The 24,624-nt window shown below is 45.1% G+C and overlaps 1 protein-coding gene across 4 annotated transcripts in view; it reads left to right on the top strand.

The window, feature by feature from the left end:
• SCAPER (S-phase cyclin A associated protein in the ER) overlaps positions 1 to 24,624 on the top strand; it is a 423,671-nt gene that overhangs the window by 383,967 nt on the left and 15,080 nt on the right. For all 4 annotated transcript variants that reach the window (XM_027521864.1, XM_027521861.1, XM_027521865.1 and 1 more), the window contains 2 exons: positions 2,590 to 2,827; positions 8,809 to 8,958. In XM_027521864.1, the coding sequence (XP_027377665.1) occupies positions 2,590 to 2,827; positions 8,809 to 8,958 (388 nt within the window). The remainder of the gene's footprint in view (positions 1 to 2,589; positions 2,828 to 8,808; positions 8,959 to 24,624) is intronic.

Below are 24,624 nucleotides of genomic sequence, written 5' to 3'. Positions count from 1 at the left end.
TGAAGTCATGTCATTTCAAAAATGCTTGCAAAGATTAACTGTTACAAAGTATTCTAAATGATAATGCTGTATCCCTGAATATCTGCATTTGAATATGATGATAATCAGGTTAAAAACAGCACAGGCGGTAAGAGGGAGGTCACCATGCTGAATCACAGAGCAAATCGCAGAAAAACTCTTGTCACCAGCCATGATGTCACTCAGCTCCAAGCTTCTGAAAGCCTATTAGAAATTAACTTTAGGGAGAAGTCTTCTGATTGTCATTGGTTCTAAAAGGCATTGGTTAAACAAACACAGACCCCTTTTTGGAATCTATATAATAAACTCAGGCACATTAATCTCCACTTGGAGAGATTAATCTCTACTCAGTCTTTAGTCATGGTCTGACCCCTAACTCTTAGGGCTATAATGGAAGGAAGGGCAAACTAAACTGACATTAGCTAACAGTTTGTGTAAAGGTTCAATATATCTCTAAGCAAATAAATAACATTTCTTAACTTTCTGTTTTTATTGAATCCCATAAGACAGAAAGTGTCTCTCTATGATGATACAGAATTACATTACAATCTGTGTAATTTGTTTAACAGTTTATCCCAAGATTTTACTTAAGACATGGAGATAAAAGAAGAGGTCACCTATTTGGCCTAATGTTTTGGTGTTTGGACAAAGCATCGCCTTTAAAGGGTCAGAATTTTGGGTGGTACCCCTGCCTTTGCCACTGACAAATATTTATGACCTCAAACATCTCCCTGAATCTCTGAGGGTCTCAGTTGTGTCGTGCGTGCAATCAGGAGAACCATACGTTCTCCACCAACTGTGAAGAACTAGGAATGAGGCGAGGTGGAAGGCGTGAGTGTAGTTAGCAGGTCCTGCCATGCAGATGAGATGATAGTATTTCATAAGAGCCGCTTTCTTGAGAAGAGAACAAGTGTCAGTGTCATGCCACGTTCTTAGCAATACCAGAAATAGTGCACATTCAGAAAGTGCTTACTGTGGTTATGAGTAAAACTCTGATGAAACTAGCAAATCAGAATGAATACAATAATCCCTTTAGGGATAAGTTATGGATTAGAAAACCAGACAAGATACTAGAAACTTGCCAGCCAACACTTTCAAATTTGTAGTTACTTAGTGGCATCTCTTCTGTGCTTCTGGGCAAGTGTACAAGATAAGCGTAGATCTTCAGTGCCTCTCTCTTCTTCTAGATTCCTGTTGAAAGGAACAATAACAGTAGAAAAGGGAAGGTCAGGAGGAACCTGAGTTAGTGTTGAAAGTAGGGAAGGGCATCAACCTGTGACAGAAACGTAAAGACATGTTGTCCCATGAAGGAAGGTGACTGACCCCCTTGGAACAACACTGAGACCTGAGCACTTGTACAGTGGGTAGAGCACATGGCCGCCGCGGCTACCGACCTTCCGTCTCCGATTCAGACCCTGGGAGAAAAAGTGAGGCCTTCTCTCCAGGCATTTCAGCACAAAAATCTCCCTCCATTCCATCAGCTCTGACAGTGACACGTGCCATCCCCAAACCTTGCTGAACCATCAGAGAAATAGAATGTACCCCTTACCTTAGACCTATTCACCCTTGAGCCAGAGTGAATAGGAAGGGGGCCCCACCTGAAGCATGTTGGCTGGGAGAAGGAGAGAGAAACCTGGATGTAGGGGGGAAAGGGGGTGAATGAATGCTTGCCAGACGCACTTACTTATTAAACTGTAGGCTCGTGGTCACTAGATACTTCATGTATACCTGAGTTCAAGAGTGAGACAAATATAACAAACCCTCACCAATGAAATGGACATGAACTTGGGCAAACTCCAGGAGATAGTGAGGGACAGGGAGGCCTGGCGTGCTGCAGTCCGTGGGATCACAAAGAGTCAGGCACGACTTGGCGACTGAACAACAACACTTCCCGTTGACTTTAGGAATCGTTTGCCACTACCACTGCTTCTTGCTTATCCACAGCATTGCCTGCCATTGTTGCTAAGCTGACTCCAAGGTGGTTTGTATAAAGCTAATCCAGCACCAGCTTGTTCTTGGGAATCTGGCCCCTGCAACCTGTCCTTCCAGTGCTCCTTGATGACAGAACTGTGCCTTCAAAAGCAGCTGAAGTGTCTCCCTGTCACAGTATACCAGCACACTGCTGGGTTTTTGAGGCCTCATGCTTTCCTGATAACTGCTTCCCCTGAGAAGACCCCCAAGTGTATCCAGAAAGCAAGCCATGGTGTTCTGACTTCCGAGTCTCAGCAGCTCTCATGGACTCTGTCCAGTTCCTGCAGACCTGGAGTCTAAACACAGCGGGGCTGCCCAGACTGCAGAGGGCCCGGGGGCAATAGCAGCCTCAGCACTGGCCGCAGCATGCTCCCTTGCCACTGGCGCAGCAGCCTGGCCTCCCAGCTGGAGAAAAGGGCAGGCCACAGTGCACCGGCGCGGGGGAGGGCTGCCTTTATTTCTTGAGGTTTCTTGTTACCTCCCTGCACAACTCACATGGTTTGCTTTTAACGGTCTGCTTGTCTTGTTCCATTTGACCTGTAAAAATGCTAACATCCTTTAAGTAGATTTCTCTTAAAGAGTTGAATGTTTCTTTGTCAGGTCGTACAGCATATTTGACGATAATCGCCAGGATCCCACAGGGCTGGCAGCTGCTCTTCAGGCCACAGACCTGGCTGGAGTTCTGCACATGCTCTACTGCGTCCTCTTCCACGGCACGATCTCGGACCCCAGCACTGCGAGTCCCAAGGAGAGCTATGCTCAGAGCACAGTCCAAGTGGCCATCCAGAGTTTGCGTTTCTTCAACAGCTTCGCAGTTCTTGATCTGCCTGCTTTCCAGGTACCAGGAGTTGGTTAACCAACTGAGAGTTAATAATTTCATATAGATATGATGAGAGGTTCTTCTCCTGGAGTGGAGTATCAGGAATAAGCTACAATAATAGGAATTACAGTACATGCTATTTATTAAGCTACTATATTCTGGGAACTGTATTAAGTGCTCTGCATATGCTTTCTTATTTATTGTCATGACTGCCCTCCAAAATATTATTATACCCATTTTACAGATGGGAATGCTGGCAGCTAAGTAATTTCCCAGGGCTACACATAGCTGAGCCAGGACTGGTACCCATGGTTATATGAACCCCAGCCTATGCCACTCTGCTACTTAGAAATCTTCTGTCTTGATTTCTTTAGAAAAACCATTATCATCCTATAAACATTTAAATATTAAGGAAAGTAATGGTTTCTTATATAAGCAGAACCAAAATTAGATAAATTGTTCTGATTGATGACTTTCTACGGGTGATTTAACTGACTGGTGTCCAATGTAAAGTGCATGTGTAGTTAAATGTGCAAACCCCTATAAATTAAGTTTTTATAGCTAAAGAAAGAAAAATTGCTTTGTGCTGCAACACCAGACTGTCAGCTTAGAAACAGATTTTTTTTCATGTAGGAAATTTAATTTTCAAAAACACTGAACCTTTGGAACAGAGCAAGCCCCAAGGAGTAGACTTTCTCTTTCAGTTTATTAACTGTCAAGTGATTTCATTAAAAAAGGAACAAACTTGGCAGATGATGAACCCATAATTTAGATGAATTGCTTTGCTTAAAGGGAAAAAGGTTACAGAGATACAGACGTATGAAAAGTGTGGTCTTTGGCCATGGCAAAATGGAAGAAACACTTCTATTTTGTAGCTAGTGACAAATGTGTAATTCTTGTTCTCTTGACAGCTGGAAATTATGAGTCAATTGTACCACTGGATTCAGTATCTTTCAACTTTGTAGAGTTAGTTTACCCCTCCCAAGGAAGAGAACAGAAGTCTCTTCCTTGGGGTTAATGCTTTTCAGTTTTCAAAGCACTTAAACTAGCCTGAGGTGGTAACTACACAATATGTAAAGTTCCGAGCGGTTACAGCTGCACCTTTAACAAGAGCAAATGCCAGTCAGTGGCTCTGGCCTCTGGTATAAAACATAACATTTGTGTTTTATGAAGACTCAACCCCACTATGTTGTATCTGGAAACAGCTTGGAAATCAAGATATGCTCATTTTATGTCCTCAGAATATGGGGACCAACAGGCTACCCATGGGCTAGATCCAACTAGAGTGATTTCTTTTGTTACCAGGGATTGTGAAAAGCAAACAACAAATAAAAAGTATTCCTCAGTTTCTGGTTCTATGGGTCTTCTGACCAGGATTTATTTTGCTGAAGGGGGCTCCACTTCATACATGAGCATTTCCATTAAGTGGGCCATTCCATCAGTCACTCTGCGTGTCAGGGAGCCCCAGGTCCCTGCCCCACCCTCACACCTCCATGAGCTCACAGCCTGTCCAGCCTCACTCAAAAGGAGAACCACCCAACTCCTTCCAGCTCTTCTCCCTCGGGGCCTTTAGGCACAATGGCCAATAAGTGAGAAAAATGTAAAACCTATTTCTGGAACTCTTCATGCCAAACTAAGATAAAAACCAAGATTTCTCCTCTCCAGCTCCTTGCCTCATCAAGCCCAAAATATACCCCCTTCTTGAACCACGTTTGCTTCAACCTCAGGAAAGATACCAAAGTGACTCAGGAGTGTTCCAGCCATTCTTAGAGTGAAATGCCCACCTCCTGAGTGGAATGTCTTTTCTTGACTGGTACCCAACAGTTCTTTTGCTTCTTTCTCCTCTGTCCTTCCTGTTACTCTGTATTTCTCTTAATTCTTCCCTGCTGTATCTTCTTTTCTTGATCTCTTCCCTGACTCCCCTGTCTTCTTTTATTTTAGTCAATTTTGCCATCACAATTTCTCATTCTCTCCCCAGACACTGTTTCCAGGTTCCCTTTTCCCCTTAACCATGGGCTAGGAAAGCCTACAGGGGCCTTTCCTCTTGGCTGCCATCCTTTTGGTGCTCAGAGTCCAGCACGTGTTTTTCTCTTACTCTCATATGTCAGGATGTGCAGGGACCCGGATGCCTGGAATTGCTAGCCTCAGGGCCTTTAATACATCTACCAGTGATTACCTTATTGCACCAGTTACTTTTATCCATTTAAAAACAAACTTAGTGGGGTAAACAGCAACCATTTTATCATGATCATAGATTCTGTGGGTCTGCAGTTCCAGCAGGGCTTTTAACAGTGGGGGTGGCTCGTCACTACTCCACGATGTAGGGCTTCCGCTGAGGGGCTCGAATCCTGGGGTGGAGAGTGTGGAGAGAAGGAGCAGGTTGACTCAGATAGCTGGGAACTGAAATCAGCTGGAGGCTCCTTCACGCTCATATTTTATGCCCAGGAATCCTCAAAGACCGGGTTCACCGGGACTACTGGCCATAGACTCTACATATGGCTTCGCTACGTGACTTGGGCTTCTCAGAGCATCGTTGTGTCTGTGTTCTCAGTAGGAGCATCCTGAGAGGAAACTTCTGGAAAACATGTGCTCCCCAAGGACCAGACAGAAGCTGTATGGCTTTTTATGACCTGGCCTCTGAAGTGCTATAGTTATATATCAGCCATACTCTATTGGTTACAGCTTTCCAGATTCAAGAGAAGACATAGGTCCCTTCTCTCAAAGGGAGGACTGGCAAAGATTTATAGTTGTTTTCTTAACCAACCACTGTAGTCTGTTTAGCATGCTAAAGCAAAAACATCTTTCCACACAGACATTATTGATGTAGATAGACATCTGATCAAGTGTGCAGTGCTCAAGTAAATGTGGTACAAATATACAATATTTGCATTGTATGACCTTAGACAAGTCATGCTGCTAAGTCACTTCAGTCGTGTCCGACTCTGTGTGACCCCACAGACGGCAGCCCACCAGGCTTCCCCATCCCTGGGATTCTCCAGGCAAGAACACTGGAGCGGATTGCCATTTCCTTCTCCAATGCATGAAAGTGAAAAGTGAAAGTGAAGTCGCTCAGTGGTGTCTGACTCTAGCAACCCCATGGACTGCAGCCCACCAGGCTCCTCCATCCATGGGATTTTCCAGGCAAAAGTACTGGAGTGGGGTGCCATTGCCTTCTCCGAGACAAGTCGTATGAGTCCTTAAACTTCAGTTTCTTATTTTTAAAATAGAGATTAAAAACACTTACCTCACAAGCCTAAGGATTAAATGAGACTACATAAAAGCACTGTGCTAGCTAGCTTGCTCCTTGGAAGGAAAGCTGTGACAAACCTAGACAGCATATTAATAAGCAGAGACGTCACTTTGCTGACAAAGATCCATATAGTCAAAGCTATGGTTTTTTCAGTAGTCATGTACGGATGTGAGTTGTTGTTCAGTTGCTCAGTTGTGTCCAACTCTGCAACCCCATGGACTACCAGCATGCCAGGCTTCCCTGTCCTTCATCATCTCCCAGAGTTTGCTCAAACTCATGTCCATTGAGTCAGTGATGCCATCCAAACATCTCACCCTCTGTCATCCCCTTCTACTCCCATCTTCAGTCTTTCCTAGCATCAGGATCTTTTCCTATGAGTCAGTTCTTCACATCAGGTGGCCAAAGTATTGGAGCTTCAGTTTTAGCATCAGTCCTTCCAATGAAGATTCAGGGTTGATTTCTTTTAGGACTGACTGATTTGATCTCCTTGCAATCCAAGGGACTCTCAAGAGTCTTCTCCAACACCACAGTTAAAAAGCATCAGTTCTTCAGGGCTCAGCCTTTTTTATGGTCCAGCTCTCACATCCATAAAGGACTACTGGCAAAACCGTAGCTTTGTCAACACAGACCTTTGTCAGCATAGTAATATGAGAGCTGAACCATGACAAAGGCTGAGCACCAAAGAATTGATGCTTCTGAACTGTGGTGTTGGAGAAGACTCTTGAGAGTCCCTTGGATTGCAAGGAGATCAAACCAGTCAATCCTAAAGGAAATCAACCCTGAATATTCATTGGAAGGACTGATGCTGAAGCTCCAATACTTTGGACACCTGATGCAAAGAGCCAGTTCATCGGAAGAGACCCTGATACTGGGAAAGATTGAAGGCAAGAGAAGAGGGGGATGGCAGAGGATGAGATGGCTAGATAGCATCACCGACTCAATGGACATGAATTTGAGCAAACTCCAGGAGACAATAAAGGACAGAGGAGCCTGGTGTGCTGCAGCCCATGGGGTTGCAAAGAGTCGGACACGACCTAATGACCAAACAACAACAAAGCTAGCACATAGTAGGCCCTGTAGACTGACTCAGATTCCAAAGGGGTGAAGAATTTACCCGACGTTGCATCTTGCAGGTGCTGAATCAGAAGGTTAAGTACTGAGTGCCGCATTCCCACTGTTCCTGTACCTTTCTTCAGAGCCATAAACCTACGTAATTGTTCTGTGTGACAACATGTTGCATAGTGGTAACAAAAGGTTATCCATTAGAATATTTTCTTAACTGGTTCCATTTCATTGTATACTAATAAGGCTGTCAAAATATTTTTCTCCCTTCAGCAAAGACTTTTATTTCACTCTGAATTCATATTGGCACAGATGGCCTTGAGATCCCGGGTATTGTATATTGCATACTCTTTGACAGTTTTTACAATTGAAGGTGGTCTCAAGAAACAAATCAATGTACTGACTTGGCAATTAATTCTGGCTAAAAAGGAAATATGGTTTCCTTGAAAAATTGGTTTAATTTTTATATTCAAACTTGCATGCCCCTTGACCTGCTCTTATCAGTAAAGGTTAAACAGAGGGCACTGGGTCACAGCAAGCTGGACACAACTAATTAAATAAGGGCTGAGCTGAGAAGGTGTCACTCCTGATTTAAAGGATCGAGGCCCTCCTGAAGTCTCTTTGGGGCTTGAAAAACATTTTGTCTCAATGCAATGAAACTGAGGCAGAAGGCACTCTTAAAATTTAGCAGTAATTTCGTTTCAACAGCATTAATTAAAAAGACTGTGTTTCACAACAGGGTTAGACAGTGAATTCATTGAAACTTCCAAGCTGCAACAGATCTGACCTGGTTCAAGCCAGCCAAGACCTCCAATCAAGAGATGAGTTTAAAACGCTGCCATATCCCACAGGCCAGCAGTGGTGCTTCATTCCAGTGTGGGCTGCGAGTGTATTCTGTGGGCTTCGCCTCTCCCCTTTGCCCTCCTGTCGCTCTGTCTGTTTGACATGTTTATTAAATAGAAGCTTCAGGCTGCACAGACAGACTCAGGCTCTCCTCCCGCGTTGCCCACCACGGGCAGCCCCTTGCCTGTCTTGAGAAAGGATCCCAGAAGCCTCGTAACCAAGGGGGCTTCATTGTTTGTTTTTTTGGGGGGAGGTGTTTGTTGGGGATTTTTTACATTCTTTTGGGAGCTGTGGAGCTATTTGAATAACAACTAGTTGTTATTTATATCTATTTTGTTTTTGAACTTAAGTAAATAATTAGAATTGTATTTTAATCCCTGAATATGAGAAAATATTTTTCTCCTTCAAAAAAAAAAGTATTGGAAGTTAGCTAAATGGTAGATTTGCAGGTGAATTTTAATATCTTTAAATTTTTCCAAGTTTTCTACAGTGAGACTATTTGTGCAATGAAAAAAATACCTCATTAAAAATGGGATAAATACTCATGCTTTAGGTGAATAACATCTTGATCCACATAGTTACAGGCATCTGGTCTGCTACGCTCTATTTTCTTTTCTTTTTTTTTTTCAGGGTAATAAGTGTTGCATTTAGTACGGTCACTTATTAGAGCAAGAATCCTTGAACTGAGCTGTTAAGCATTGTGCTTTCAAAATTTCATAGGCTTTCCTGGCAGCGTGGCACAAAGTGCACAGGGCCCAGGCTTGCTTTGTGGTTTGTGCAGAGCTCTGCTGCAGCTCTGGCTCTCCCTGGCTGCGGAGTTCTAACTGCTCCTTGTCTTTGTCAGTCTATCGTAGGGGCAGAGGGCTTGTCCCTTGCGTTCCGGCACATCGCCAGCTCCCTGCTGGGCCACTGCAGCCTCGTCTCCTGTGAAAGCCTCCTTCATGAGGTCATCGTCTGTGTGGGCTACTTCACTGTCAGCCACCCAGATAACCAGGTAAGGGGCCCAGGAGCGTTCCTCAGACTTCCCCAGCCCTGAGAGTGTGAGGTATTGGAGTGAGAAAAGGCAGGCGAGCCTGCTGGAACCCATCTGTTCTGTGTGAGGCCCTTGAGGTAGGCTCCAGGGATATGTCTCTGGCTTCTCCTCTCTAGAAAGACAGGATCAGCCCTAGATCAGCACGAGGACCTCCTCTTAGAGCTATAAAAATAAAATATTTTTCATCAAATATTCTTGTTAAGCCACAGAGAAGTGTCTCCTCCCTTACCATGTAGATTCTGATGCTTTATTCATTTTGTTTGTTTGTTTGGATGAAATAGATAACATCTTTCAACTCGAATCACTTTGCAAATAGCATCAGAGTCTGTTGCTTTATGAAACTGCTCTTGGTCTTTGGCTTCTGCCGAGGTGCTTAACAGGGTGCCAGATGGTGTTGGAGGGGAGCCTGAGAAGACAGGGCTTGGGCCTTACCCCCTTGAATCATCCAGAATCCTTTTGCTTTTAACTGTTTTATTTGGTTTCTGAGCAAGATTTCATTTGTAAATAGGGTTCTGTTGCCTTAAAATGTTGGGAAACCTGTTTTACAGATTTTATTTTAAAAATAACAATAAAAAAAATAACAATAATAAAATACTTTATTTCTCCTTATTTTAAAAAACAGAGTTATGGCATAACGTATCAGATTATAATTCCTGAAAACCTAATTTATCTAAAGCCTCCTACTCAGCAACTCTAATTGTGTGGATTATATCTGAGAAAAAGGCCAGCAAACAACCCTCACTCCAAGTTTCCTAATTTTTTATTTTAGGCAACTCTGTAATAAATGTGCTTACTAGGTTTATTAGCCTGCAATAATCTAGACCTGGAGAAGGCAATGGCACCCCACTCCAGTACTCTTGCCTGGAAAATCCCATGGATGGAGGAGCCTGGTAGGCTGCAGTCCGTGAGGTCGCTAGGAGTCGGACATGAGTGAGCGACTTCACTTTCACTTTTCATTTTCATGCATTGGAGAAGGAAATAGCAACCCACTCCAGTGTTCTTGCCTGGAGAATCCCAGGGACGGCGGAGCCTGGTGGGCTGCCATCTATGGGGTCGCACAGAGTCGGACATGACTGAATCGGCTTAGCAGCAGCAGCAGTAATCTAGATCAGGGCAGGAGAAGGACAGGAGATAGTTGTAGTGCCAGGGCCAAATACAAGGTGACAACCTACACACTAAGCGTTAATGAAACTGCCTATGTGATAAGGAGAAAGAAGTTAGAAGAAATAAGACAAGCCCAAGGACTTAGCAGGTGTAGCCATTGGGGTTCACAGGGACACTAACCCAGTGTTTTATTTCCCCAGATGACTGTTGATGCCCCCAGTACTGGCCCTGGGTGAGCATGGAGGCAAAATGTGTGCTGCATACCTTCCCTCTAAGAAGGTTAAAAAATATGCAGTCCATCCCTGAAAGATTTCCATGATTAAAATACAGGAAATGCGGACCCTTGCCAGAATAAGTGTCATACATAGAAAAATTCCTCTTTTAAAGACCTCGTTGCCCGGAGGGCAGACCTTTCTCCTCTCCCACCATGGGAGCACTCACACAGCACTCTCCCCAGCCAGCATCTCTGGACAGATGTTATGCCCTTCCCGCAGGCCAGGCCCCACAGGTTCACGAGTCTCTCTCCCACAAGCTACTCAAGGAGGAACATCTCCTGTTAGGTTATCTTTTCTTCATGTGTATCCATTTGACCTATTAAATTGCATTCTGTTTCCCTTCAAAAGTTTGTCTTTTGGTTACAAAAGTGTCCCTTCAGTTCAGTTCAGTTCAGTCACTCAGTCGTCTCTGACTTTTTGCAACCCCAAGAATTGCAGCACGCCAGGCCTCCCTGTCCATCACCAACTCCCGGAGTTCACTCAAACTCATGTCCATCGAGTCGGTGATGCCATCCAGCCATCTGTCATCCCCTTCTCCTCCTGCCCCCAATCCCTCCCAGCATCAGGGTCTTTTCCAATGAGTCATCTCTTCGCATGAGGTGGCCCAAGTATTGGAGTTTCAGCTTTAGCATCAGTCCTTCCAATGAACACCCAGGACTGATCTCCTTTAGGATGGACTGGTTGGATCTCCTTGCAGTCCAAGGGACTCTCAAGAGTCTTCTCCAACACCACAGTTCAAAAGCATCAATTCTTCAGTGCTCAGCTTTCTTTATAGTCCAACTCTCACATCCATACATGACCACAGGAAAAACCATAGCCTTGACTAGACAGACCTTTGTTGGCAAAGTAATATCTCTGCTTTTCAATATGCTGTCTAGGTTGGTCATTTACTCATCATGAAAAAGATAAGCAAGGGTAAAGAAGGAAGCAGAGTCCCAGTCATTCCTGATCTCACTGTTGAGACAGCCACTGTTACCGTTTTGGCAGGTTCCTTGCAGTCTCTTTTCTGTGAACATTTTGCCGTTAATATTGTTGAGATATAATTGACATATAACATTGTATTGGTTTTAAGTGTGTACAGTGTGAAGACTTGATCATGGTTGTGTTGCAAAATGATTAGCACAATAAATTTAGTTAACAGTCATCACCTCACATAGTTCATTTTTTTGTGTGTGATGAGAACGTTTAGATGTACTCTCTGCAGCTTTCACATATGCAATACGGTGTTGTTAACTCTAGTCACCATGCTGTATGTTACGTCCCCAGAGCTTACTTACCTTATAACTGGGAGTTTGTGCCTTTTGACACCTTCACTCATTTCACCCACATTCTGTCCCTCTATGAACGTTTCTACCTAGCTGAGGTCATAGTGTATATACAGTCCTAGCCTGCTTTATACACTTCACATTATATCAGAAGCCTTCTTTGTGAGCATCACTTTTAATGGCTCCATGACTTTATCTTATGTAGCCAGCCCGTGGTCTACCTAACAGTTTCCTGCTCTATACCTAAGTCATTTACTATTTATCATGACACTGTCTCCTGCCTTGTAAAGAGGTGAGTAATTTGTGTGTGTGATGATGTTTTACTGTACAGTTCTACAGCAAAAGGTTTAGTTCCTTCAGTGCACTCATGTTTAGGGATGGTTTGAAACTCTCTGCTTAAATCAACTGTGTTGTGATGAATTTACTGAACTGTGTGGGGTTTCAGAGACTCTTTCTGCTCTCCTCCCCGGCAGGTAAAACACATCTCTAAGTGTCTCTGGGCTCACCAGAGTCAGTGAGGAGTGGGGTCGGGGAACTGGTGTTTGGAAATGGCATGCTAAAACTGACATGGACCTGATGGCAAAGTAGTGCCTCGGCCTGCTGGAACAAGAGAAAAGCAGATTCAGTGGGCAGAGAGAGCAGCAAGCAGTGCAAGGAGGAGACAGAGACCCTGTGGCTTCTCAGGCAGGGAAGAAGATGCTCTGGGGTTTAGAGATAATTGTGGAAAGCTAAGTTCACTATGAGTAAGAAGTTAGAAAAGTTAAAAAAAAAAAAAAAAGGCCAGACCTCCTTTCCCAACACCTTGCCTCCCAGAAAGATTGAATCTTACCTGGACATCCACTTCTGATTTGATGGAAGGTCAGAGAAGTCAGTTCAGTCCTAATGCAATTGCTAAAACGGTAAAGTATCTGCCTACAATGCAGGAGATCTGGGTACGATCCCTGAGTTGGGAAGGTCCCCTGCAGAAGGGAATGGCAACCCAGTCCAGTACTTTTGCTTGGAGAATTCCGTGGACAAAAGAGCCTGGCGGTCTACGGTCCATTAGGTCGAAAAGAGTCAGACACGACTGAGAGACTAACACTAGGTATCAGCTAGAGAAGAAATCAGAAATTGCTAGAAATGATAGTAATTGCCAGCCACTGAGACACTGAACCTTAAGGAGATGCTGTTTCTAAGCATAACCTCTTACATTCATAGAATGCTTTGTTGTTCAGTCGCTCGGTCGCGTCTGACTCTCTGCAACCCTGTGGACTGCAGCACACCAGGCTTCCCTGTCCTTCAGCATCTCCCGGAGCTGACTCAGACTCATGTCCGTCGAGTTGGTGATGCCATCCAAGAATTCTTTCTACTGCCCCTCATATCTGTTGTCTCTTGGACCTTCCTCATTAGCATTTCACTGAGGCTGTAAGCAGAAAAATTATTCCTACCTCACAGACAGGTGAGGTATTGGGATTCAGCAAGGTGAAATAAGCCCCCTGAAATGACATAAAGAATTGGAGAAACTGAGGCTCAGAGAAGGAACAGGAATTGCCCAGCAAGAATTCACAGAATCCAGTCTCCTGGTGGGCAGTCCTGATGCCCTTTCTGCCTCACTTCTGTTATTATGAAAGTGAATTTATTTAACCTCATGCCACTTTCTTTAAATCTGAGAAATTTCAGAGGAGAAATTATGATGCTCAACTGATTTAATGTTTCCTTATCATCAGGCAGAAATCATGTTAATTTGCAGGCCTGTTTGTCCACAGAGGATCTTTTATTCCTTCCAGGGAAACAGCTTGTGTCTTTATAAGACAGGAGACCCTGAACTCCTGCTGCAACTGAAGGCTGTTTTATTAGGTAAACTGTTGTGCATAAAGGATTGGCACTTTTTATTTGCCACCATTTAGTCTATTAACTGGAAGGACTGAGCCCCATGATACCAAGGATGACTTTAGAAGAGAAACCTGGATAATAAAAGCAATGCCCCATCCTTGATAGAACCAATCATCTGTTTCCTGTAGGGTTGCAGTTTCTAATTAAAAAAATTTTAATCAAAAGCTTCCTTGTATTTTATAGTACTTTCATGACTCTAAGTTCCTTCCCATTTAATTATTATAATGAACGTAATTAGTATGTGCTGTCAGGCCTTCACTTTATTTACATTTTATATTGGATAATTAAATGTGGTCTGATAATTAAATTAACTCAAATGACAGATGATTTGACCGCCTGCATATTACTGTATTGGGAATAAGCACCTTTGCATATTCATTTTAGTTAGTGACTGACTTTTTCATCTGGTAAGACCCCATAGATTCCCGCTATCAGAGCTGGAATCTCCTGTGATAGTTGAAAGGAGGAAGGATCCCATTGGCCCACCCTCCCCCATCAGCTTCTCTGAAGGGAGTCAGGCAGACTGTGTCATCATCTGCTCAGCCGTTGATTGTGGGGGGCAGAGGAGGGGGCGGTGGTCAGAACTGGCCAGTCAGCTGGACAGTGAGGCTTGTGAAACTAGATTCTGCCTAAGCTGTGTGACACGCAGTTTCCAAGTCTTTTGTTGCTTCATGACTTAGTAAGAAAATCGAAAGGTAATCGACTAGAGGTTCCTAAAATGTTGTGCTCACCTCAGACATTTCCCTGCAAACAAAAACAGGGGCAGTCTCCCAGTTGCATACCACCTGCCCGTGAGGGACGCAGAGTTGTGTTTTAAGAGTGGCAGTTTCCCAGAGCTCCATTTTAGCTTTTGGAACTTTCAGAGGTGCCCTAATTCCTGTGCAAACATTCTTGCTTTGCTCCTTGTTTTTCTCAAAGGCAGATGGTCCTAGGTCACACCCATTTGGTAAACTCCTCCAGCCTCATCCAGGTCTAAGAGTAGAGTGTGCTATGGTGGGTTCAGAGTGAAAACTCCAGCCTTCAAGGCCTTTCTGTTCTTCCAGTGTTGGCAGCTTATTCTTGAGCTGTCACACACACGTTCAGCTTTCTCTATTTTCTTTGTGTGACAGATACAGTTCCCTTTCACAAAATAATAATGTATCATGCCTAACGAAGAGCCTAAGAACTTCAACAATATAACTATCTTGGAATTACTCAGTATTTACAGCAACAAAGGAAGCTATGGGGTTTGTTCCCAAAAGTAGAACAAATAAACTTCCTAATTAAAAATAACTTCTGCCTAAAGATTTATTTCTCTGCATATAAGTTAGCATATTAAAAAGCAGAGACAATACTTTGCCAGCAAAGGTCCATCTAGTCAAGGCTATGGTTTTTCCAGTGGTCATGTATGGATGTGAGAGTTGGACTGTGAAGAAAGCTGAGTGCTGAAGAATTGATGCTTTTGAACTGTGGTGTTGGAGAAAATTCTTGAGAGTCCCTTGGACTGCAAGGAGATCCAACCAGTCCATCCTAGAGGAGATCAGTCCTGGGTGTTCATTGGAAGGACTGATGCTGAAGCTGAAACTCCAATCCTTTGGCCACCTCATGCGAAGAGTTGACTCATTGGAAAAGACCCTGACGCTGGGAGGGATTGGGGGCAGGAGGAGAAGGGGACAACAGAGGATGAGATGGCTGGATGGCATCACTGACTTGATGCACGTAAGTTTGGGTAAACTCCAGGAGTTGATGATGGACAGGGAGGCCCGGCGTGCTGCGATTCATGGGGTCGGAAAGAGTCAGACTGGACTGAGTGACTGGACTGAACTGAACTGAAAGATTTATTTGGAGGCTTCCGGTGAGTGACCTGGCTGGTGTTAGAATGGAGAAATTTGCCAGTTAGCGATTTTGGCCGCTTGTCGGAAAAGTCACCAACATCACAGAATCCAAACAAAAGATATCTTTACGCCCCTCATCTCTTTGGTGTCCCCATCTTGCTTTTCCCACACAAGGGTAGTTTGAAGTACCTCCTACTCATAGTAAGTACCTTTTTACTCCAAGACCACCTGAAAGGTTTGCAAGGAAATCCCTCCTTGGCTGAGTGGCTGCGTTGCTAGGGAATTAACTGGAGTAATGGGCAGCCTCCCCAAGGAAACCTTCTCTGAGTCCTCAGTGGACACCATCACCACTCAAGGCTGACACTGACCAGGTATAGCACTGTTCAGCGTTCAGTGAAAGGGATGTTTTCCCCACCCCCTCTGTACAGAATCTTGCCCTGATTCGTGGCTCACTGTACTCCCACCAATCCCCCTGCCTGTGATTGACACAGCAGTAGTTCAGATGGCACCTGATTAGATTCCCATCTTGAGTCAGTCTGCACTTCAGATTTTGAACTTGATCTCTGATGGCAGTAAACGTCAGATGTCACAGAGGATGAGAGCACAGGCTCTGGAGACAGCCGGCTTTGAAATCATTTAGTCTGTTCTTTCCTAGCACTGTGACCTTGGTTTGGTCAAGTTACTAAATTGTGAGCCTCAGTTTCCTCATCTGTGAAATGGAGGGCATAATACCAGTACTGCCCGTGTTGCTGAGTGAATTAAATGAGACAACACAGGCCCAGACTCTTAGTGAACGCTCAAGAAAGGCAGACCCTGCCGTCCCAGCGGCCCTGTTATCATCAGCTTTATGGCACTAAATAATACAGCTGGGTCAGCAGTAGGCTGAATTCATAATTCTGGCATGGTAAACTGAAAAGAACATGGTTGTGCAGATAATGGTGACTGAGCCATGAAATTAACAGACAGTTACTCCTTGGAAGAAAAGCTCTGACAAACCCAGACAGTGTATTAAAAAGCAGAGACATCACTTTGCTGACAAAGATCCGTATAGTCAAACCTGTGGTTTTTCTAGTAGTCATGTACGGATGTGAGAGTTGGACCATAAAGAAGGCTGAGCACTGAAGAATTGATGCTTTCAAATTGTGCTGGAGAAGACTCTTGAGAGTCCCTTGGACAGCAAGGAGATCAAACCAGTCAATCCTAAAGAAAAGCAACCCTGAATATTCATTGGAAGGACTGATGCTGAAGCCGAAGCTCCAATACTTTGGCCCCCTGATGCAAAGAGCCAACTCACTGGGAAAGACCCTGATGCTGGGAAAGATTGAAGGCAGGAGGAGAAAGGGGTGACAGAGGATGAGATGGTTGGATGGCATCATCTCAGTGGATATGAGTTTGAGCAAACTCCAGGAGTTGGTGAAGGACAGGGAATGGCATGCTGCAGTGCATGAGATCTCAAAGAGCTGATATGACTTAGTAACTGAACCAGAGAAGGCAATGGCACCCCACTCCAGCACTCTTGCCTGGAGAATCCCATGGACGGGGGAGCCTGGTAGGCTACAGTCCGTGAGGTTGCTAAGAGTCGGACATGACTGAGCGACTTCACTTTCACTTTTCACTTTCATGCATTGGAGAAGGAAATGGCAACCCACTCCAGTGTTCTTGCCTGGAGAATCCCAGGAATGGAGGAGCCTGGTGGGCTGCCGTCTATGGGGTTGCACAGAGTCGGACACGACTGAAGCAACTTGGCAGCAGCAGCAGCAGCAACTGAACAACAGAAACAAACTATCCTTTCACCTGTCTTCTCAGTTTCTCAGTTTGGGGGAACTCAGGTTCAGAACACTCCAGTGAAATAACTGTCTGAAATCTAACATTGAAGCTTTGAAACTGAAACCTCACCATAGTTTCCTCTCCACTGCACTATAAAGGCTGGCAGCCCACTAACAGTGTCTGAGGCGAAGAGCATAAGGAGGGACATTGTGAGGGCTTGGTTTAGCCACACAGTGACATGAAGTTAATCCTCTGAGATCCGTCCCAAGACTGGACAGAGCAGCAGAAAACGCACACACGACCGTCAGCACCCCAGTCCCAGGGACCCAAACCAGGTCCTGTGAGCAAGGGCCGAGGCTGAACACCGCCGCCGGGCGTGGGCGGTGTGTCCAGTCGTCAGTCATCCTTGGCTCACTTGGAAGTCTTCTACTGGGTGTGGAAAATGAGGCCAGAAGGAATGTTTTGTCACAGTGTAACTAATGACCAGTCATAAAACTAACTTTTTCTGGGCCTGCTTTGGTGTTCAGACTTAAAGGGTGCCTTTTTAAATCACTGAGATAGACTGTAAACACTTCTGTAATCACAGAGAAAACACTTCTTCTGACGTAGGAGATCTTAAAGCCCAACATCATACAACAAACACTGGAACAGCAGTCAGGAGGTAAGGGCTTCTCCTAACTATGCGGCTGTGTGACCCTGAGCAAGTCACTGCCCTTCTCTGGACTTCACTTTCCTGTCTGTCAAAAGAGTTAGGCTGGGTGCTCCCAAGGGCCCTTCCAGCTCTGACAGAAGACAAATGTGTAAGTCTATGATGAAGTGAGAAGTTATGTCCAGGCCAATATAGGTGCTTGAATTCAATAATTTTCATTTCTAAATGTAGTCATCACAAATGTTCTAGCAGCCACACTGGTCTCCTTGCTGTTCTGCAAACACACCTCTCAAAACTTTGTTCTTATTGCTTTCTACCTGGGAATCTTTTCCCCCAGAAATCAGCATGGTCTGGGGAGTGGCAGGGGCGGGAGCGGGAGGTGACTTTCAAAGGCTTTTTTCTCAGTTATCATGTTATCAGAGTGGCCTTTCCTGACCGTATGACCTAAAATCAGCCCCATTGCACCTTTACCTAGCTGTATTTTTATTCATATACTTATTGCCCACCCCGACATTTATTTTGTCTGTCTCCCCTCTCCCACCCCATGCTACTAAGGTGTTAGTATGTCAAGAACAGAGTCTTTGTCTGCAGTGCCTACAGGAGTGTCTGGCACATAGTAATTACTTAATATTTGTTAAATGAATTATTGGATGTTGAGATAATCTATCTCTTCTAGACATTATACTGCAGAAAAGGTTAAAATGGCCCCAGATTTTAAAGAATACAGCACTTCTGTTTTAGTGACCAAACCTCCTAAACTGACTTTTAGCTAAAACTTTAAGAGCCATTTCTTTGGCATGGTAAGTTATATTTGAATTTATTCTAAGAGAAACTTCTTAGTTTTGTTTTTGCTGGAGCCAGTAGTTCTGAGATACAAAGGAAACTAGTGTGTTTAAGGTTTGGCAAATCCTGTGTTTGAGAAAACAGCAGTGTGTGAGAGAAAACTTTGGAGGCAGACTTAAGTCCATGTCCTAGCCCCGCCCCGCACTTGAGTGATAAACTTGGGCAGGTTATCCTGAGTGTCACTTCCCCCAGGCTATAACATAGAGCCAAGAAATTGTAATGATTAAATGTCATCCTCAAAACTGCCCTGATGGTCCAGTGGCTAAGACTCCAGGCTCCCAATGCAGGGGCCCCAGGTTCAATGCCTGCTTTGGGGACTAGACCCCACAGGCCACAACTAAGAGTTGGCATGCCACAACTAAAGATGCCATGAAGATCCCGCATGCCACATGCTGCACCTGAGACCCAGCACAGCCAAATAAATTATTTTTTTTTAATTTTATTTTATTTTTAAACTTTACAATACTGTATTGGTTTTGCCATATATCGAAATGAATCCTCCACAGGCATACATGTGTTCCCCATCCTGAACCCTCCTCCTTCCTCCCTCCCCGTACCATCCCTCTGGGTCATCCCAGTGCACCAGCCCCAAGCATCCAGTATCGTGCATTGAACCTGGACTGGCGACTCATTTCATATATGATATTATACATATTTCAATGCCATTCTCCCAAATCATCCCACCCTCTCCCTCTCCCACAGAGTCCAAAAGACTGTTCTATACATCAGTGTCTCTTTTGCTGTCTCGTACACAGGGTTATTGTTACCATCTTTCTAAATTCCATATATATGTGTTAGTGTACTGTATTGGTGTTTTTCTTTCTGGCTTACTTCACTCTGTATAATAGGCTCCAGTTTCATCCACCTCATTAGAACTGATTCAAATGTATTCTTTTTGATGGCTGAGTAATACTCCATTGTGTATACGTACCACAGCTTTCTTATCCATTCATCTGCTGATCTAGGTTGCTTCCATGTCCTGGCTATTATAAACAGTGCTGCGATGAACATTGGGGTACATGTGTCTCTTTCCCTTCTGGTTTCCTCAGTGTGTATACCCAGCAGTGGGATTGCTGGATCATAAGGCAGTTCTATTTCCAGTTTTTTAAGGAATCTCCACACTGTTCTCCGAAATACAAATCAAAACCACTATGAGGTACCATTTCACGCCAGTCAGAATGGCTGCGATCCAAAAGTCTACAAGTAATAAATGCTGGAGAGGGTGTGGAGAAAAGGGAACCCTCTTACACTGTTGGTGGGAATGCAAACTAGTACAGCCACTATGGAGAACAGTGTGGAGATTCCTTAAAAAACTGCAAATGAATTATTTTTTAAATGTCATCTTTATTATGCAGAGCCCAGGTTTACTTGACTCTCAGCCATAAGAGGGGGTGTCTCGGATATTTGCTTGTCGAGTCGGTGGCATTGTCACAGAAAGTCTCTTTCATACGTGTGTCCCACTCGGAAAGCATACGCTGTTGGAAAAACTACACTTAAAGACCCCAAATCACCGTGTCATTCACTTTAATAACAAGCTTCAGTGGGCGGGGGGCGGGGGGGGGGTGGTTAAAATATTTTTCTCAAGTTTCTTCATGTGTGTGTAGTTCCTTTGGGATCACACACCTTAGGTCTGCATAACTCGTCAAAGAACCTAGTGTGTAGGAGTTCTGTCATGGTAGCCATGAGCTGGTCTCTGCTGCAAGGCCCGGGCAGTATGTTTTTGTAGCGTGAGGAGAGGATTGTGGGCTCTGGAGCCAGATGACCTACGTTCTGGTCACAACTGTACACCTTACTAGCTCTGTGATCCTGGTCAAAACCCTTACCTTCCTGGTGCCAGTTTCCTTAAATCAGGATAACACTGATAACACCTCATAGGGTTGTTGTGCAGATTAAATTAGGTCATGAGCATAGTGTAAAATTAGTACATTCCCTGGGCCTGAACAAAGGTTAATTGTGATATGATTGAAATGTCTGCCTTCCACATTCCCTGCTCTTAATGGGGAGATCCTTGGAGCATCCACTCGGTCAGCTCTGACACTTGATACCACCTTAGATAGGCCATCTCTGCTGTCAGAGCCTTTGTCCCCGTCTGTTGAGAAAACTGACGAGAACTCTCTGTCTTCGTGGACCCAAAGGATGCAGAAGCATGAGGAGGTCCTCCCGTAGGGGTCTCTGGGCCGCCACTCGACGCACTGCCCCAGCACAGCTGCCAAGGGAGGTCTGGGCGGGTCAGTCTGGCCCTGTCCAGCTGCCAGCTCCCCCGCCCAAGGGGCATGCATAGTTCAGCCGGACATACCTGACAGGTAATAAACATACGCTTGTCTGGAAGGCAGTGGAGGAGAATCTCTGCTCACCATTTGGGGCTGCAGAAATAGGAGGAAGAGAGACCTCACACCCAAATAACTCTCCTCTATATGGGCAACTGCTAAACTGAAAACACACCACAGAAATAACTCAGAGGTGCACTGAGATGGTGTTAGGAAAAGAAACTAGAAAATGCCTCACATGAATCAATGTGAGCATTTAATGGACCTTAATTGGAACCTTATCCTACTGTACTTAGAGCAGAGAGATGAAAGCAAAAGAAATCTGAGAGACCATTTATTTCACTTGAGAAAGCAGTAAACTAAAACTACAAAAAGATTTGACTACTATTATATTTTTTATGATTAAATAAAATTGTCATAGACTGGTGCTGGCGAGCCCATAAGTGCGCCATGGAATGCATCCATGCTCTTTGGCTGCTGTTGGGATGTGACCAGAAAATCTATCAGGCTGTGCTCTGCATTTATTAACTCTGCTATTCTCACACCACCCAAAGGCGCTGTGGTGAGGAAGGCTTGACCTGAGTTCCAAATCAAAATAGTTGAGAATATGAGGATAGTGTATTTTGTGTGAAGACTTTCATTCATTCTTAAAAAAATATAAGCTATTTTCACCATATTTAGATGTAGTGTCTGTGCAGGTATAATCACCAAAAGGTGCTCATGTGTGTGAAACCTTGTAGCACAGGATTATATTATTTCTCCAAGTTCACAGGCCTTCAGAGATCATCTAGTCCAGCTCCCGTCATTGCCAGACAAGAGAAGGGCTTGCTCAAGTCCCTGGAGCCAGTCCTCCTGACACAAGATCTAGGACTTTTTGTGACCAGTCTTCTGCCTCCTCTCCCCACCCCCTACCTTGTGGTAGGTGGGACATAGATACTTCAAGTTAAAAAAAAAAAAAATCCAAAATAAAGAGGCCCCTCAAATGTATGACAATATAGTGGGTCTGTGTCATTTCCAAGGTCTGTGCTCTTTAGACAAAGCTCTTTCTCAAACATAAATTAAAATGAAAAGAGCACTTACGAGTATAGTCCCTGACAAATTATAGAATCCATGACTTTTAGGGTTAGCCAAGTGTTTAAGAGAATCTAGGCCAACCTTCTTGTGCTGCAAGATGTGTTCAAAGGGGATTTAGAACATGCTTCATTTAAAAGGTAACTCTTCTCACAAAATAGACAACATGAAAGAAGGGAAAAGAAGTTCTAACATGGAACAGAGGCTGGAGGTGACTTATTCGTGGGGAAATGCCAGTATCATGAGCTTTGTGTCCACATGAGCATTCATCATTCATTCTTTCGCTCAGTGATCAGCTTTTACTGAATGTCCGCTCCATCTCAAACCAAGTGCTGGAGGATGCAGAAACGAATAGAGCCCCGATCTTGTCTTTCTGGAGCCCAGAGCCTAGGAGCCGTGCTGTCAGTGCTGAGACTCATTCCTTCCTTCCACAGACATTTCACAAGCGCCTGCGATGGTCCAGCTACTGTTCTAGCCACCCAGAAGACCGAGAGAAACAAAATAGACTAAGTCCCTGCTCTCAGGTTGCTGACACTCTGGGAGGAAAGGGAGAGACGATCAATAAGCAAACCTGGATGGGTGCTTGAGCTTTGTTTAGAGATATTTCACAGTGGAGGTGGTGCTTGAGCTGCTATCTGGAGGTGGAATAGTTACTTACCAGGTAGCAAGGTAGGAAAGACATTCTGGGCCTAGGAAAGACCATGAGCAAAGGTGTGTGTGTGCGCTTAGTCACTCAGTCATGGCCAGCCCTTTGTGACCCCAGGGACTGTAGCCTACCAGACTCTCCTCTCCGAGGGATTCTCCAGGCAAGACTACTGGAGTGGAATGCCATTCCCTTCTCCAGGGGATCTTACTGAGATCTAAAATGGCCTGGCAGGTTTAGGGAACGACAAGCTGTTCCTTCTATCTGTAGCTTAGGAGGTAGTGGAGAGAATATGAGTTAAGGGTGAAGAAGCTGGCTGGGCCGAAGTCATGAAGAAACCTGCATGCAACTGGTAGGTAGGTCTTAGGGATTTATTCTCTCAGACATGATGAGGTGCCCCTAATGTTACTAGCAGGGGGAGGAGATGTTCAAGCTGTGTCTGAAAGTCCACTCAGGGTGTAGAGAGTGGGGAGACAGGCCCCAGGACTTCTGCAGTGGAGCCCCAGGATGGGAGCTGGTGTCCCTGGTTATGTAGCATTGTTCCTCCCCACAGGAGCAGGGTGGTGTCTGAGGGGGGCACCTGCCCAGGAGCCTTCTTTGCACCCCTCTGCCAGCAGTACTCAGCAAGCAGCCTGTCACCCATAGGAAGCAGGGGACACACGTCAGGGGCCTTGTCACCCAGGTTCCCTGGAGGGACACTGAAGGACAGCCACTCCCCCTCGCTGCATGAGGAAAGCCCTCATTTCTGTAGGATAACCTGGTTTCCAAAGCCTCTGCGAGGCCCAACCCCCAGATACTGGCTTTAACCTCTCCTCCTGCCCCTGACTGCTTCCCTGCCTCCTTCCGTCCTTCCCTCTCTCTCCTTCCTCCTCGACCCTCGGCTGGTGCTAGACAGCAGTGAATCCCTGGGACCACCAGGAAGAAGGCTAGTGCTCCAAGGGCCTGCCTCCCACACAGTCTGCCAAGATCTCTGCACTTAATCTCAGCCTCGAAATCTATCTTAGAGCAGAAGCAAGTCTGGGGAGAGAGGAACGTGTTTGCAGTGCTAGCCAAGGGAATCTTTGTGTTTCTCTGCCCCAAATTCAGTTTGATTATGTATGTGGACAGACTCTTCAAATTTTTCTCATGTGATATTTAAATAAGGCCATTTCAGTGCCCAGCCTACTCTACCCCCAAGGCATCAGATCAGAGAAACAAGGTGTGTGGGTGGGAGTGTTTGGGACATACCTTTTCCTTTATATGATTCATAGAGGTCACTGGCCTCAAGGCCCCTCCTATCATATCTTTCCTCTCCTGGGCTTGGGCGTCAGGTGTGATGGGACTTGTCAAAGAGCACTGTGGACAGAGAGGCTTGGCCTCTGCCCCGGCCTGGCCACGAGGACTGTTGCCCCCTGTGCTCCAGCATTGTAGCAGGACCAGTTTCACAGGGAGGAATGCAACAGCTACTTTGTTTCTGCTCTGCTAGAAAAATATTCTTTGTTCCAATGATTTACAGGCCCTCTCGGCTGTCTCTTATAATGAATTTAGATGTCTAGACACCTATTTTTTGCCCCTTTGTTGATGACATCTTGTCTCTGACAAGAAAAGGGAAAAAGCAAAACAAGAATTCCTAGGCATAAAGAATTCTCCTTGGTGAGATTTAACCATTTGTGTCCATTTCTGTCTGATCTCGTACTCCATTCACGCTGCCGGCCTGGCTGATGGAGGTGGCTTGGCCTTGGGCTTGACAGACCAGCTCTTGCTGTCCTTACCCATGCCCCACCTGCCCCTGCTCTCCAGACGGTTGTGCCAAGAGGCTGTTGGAGTCGATGGGGTGCTGCCTGAAGTACTCAGTCAGCTGTTCTTGTAAGTCCAAAGATAGCGGCTCTGAGGACCTTGAAAGCCCTGGGAAGAGTAGGCCCAGGGCGCTGGTGTGGCAGTGGGTGTAGACAGGCCCCTGGAGTCAGGTTTCGACACCAAAGCTCAGTCCTCGTTCGTTCATTCCCCAGCTGGTCATGGAGCACCTGTGATTTGTCAGGCACGATCCTAGGCACTACGCCACACACTGGGGACACAGC

The sequence above is a fragment of the Bos indicus x Bos taurus genome, chromosome 21 (assembly GCF_003369695.1).
Source record: "Bos indicus x Bos taurus breed Angus x Brahman F1 hybrid chromosome 21, Bos_hybrid_MaternalHap_v2.0, whole genome shotgun sequence".
Taxonomy (NCBI): Eukaryota; Metazoa; Chordata; class Mammalia; order Artiodactyla; family Bovidae; genus Bos; species Bos indicus x Bos taurus.
This window is presented reverse-complemented; position numbering and strand designations above follow the sequence as displayed.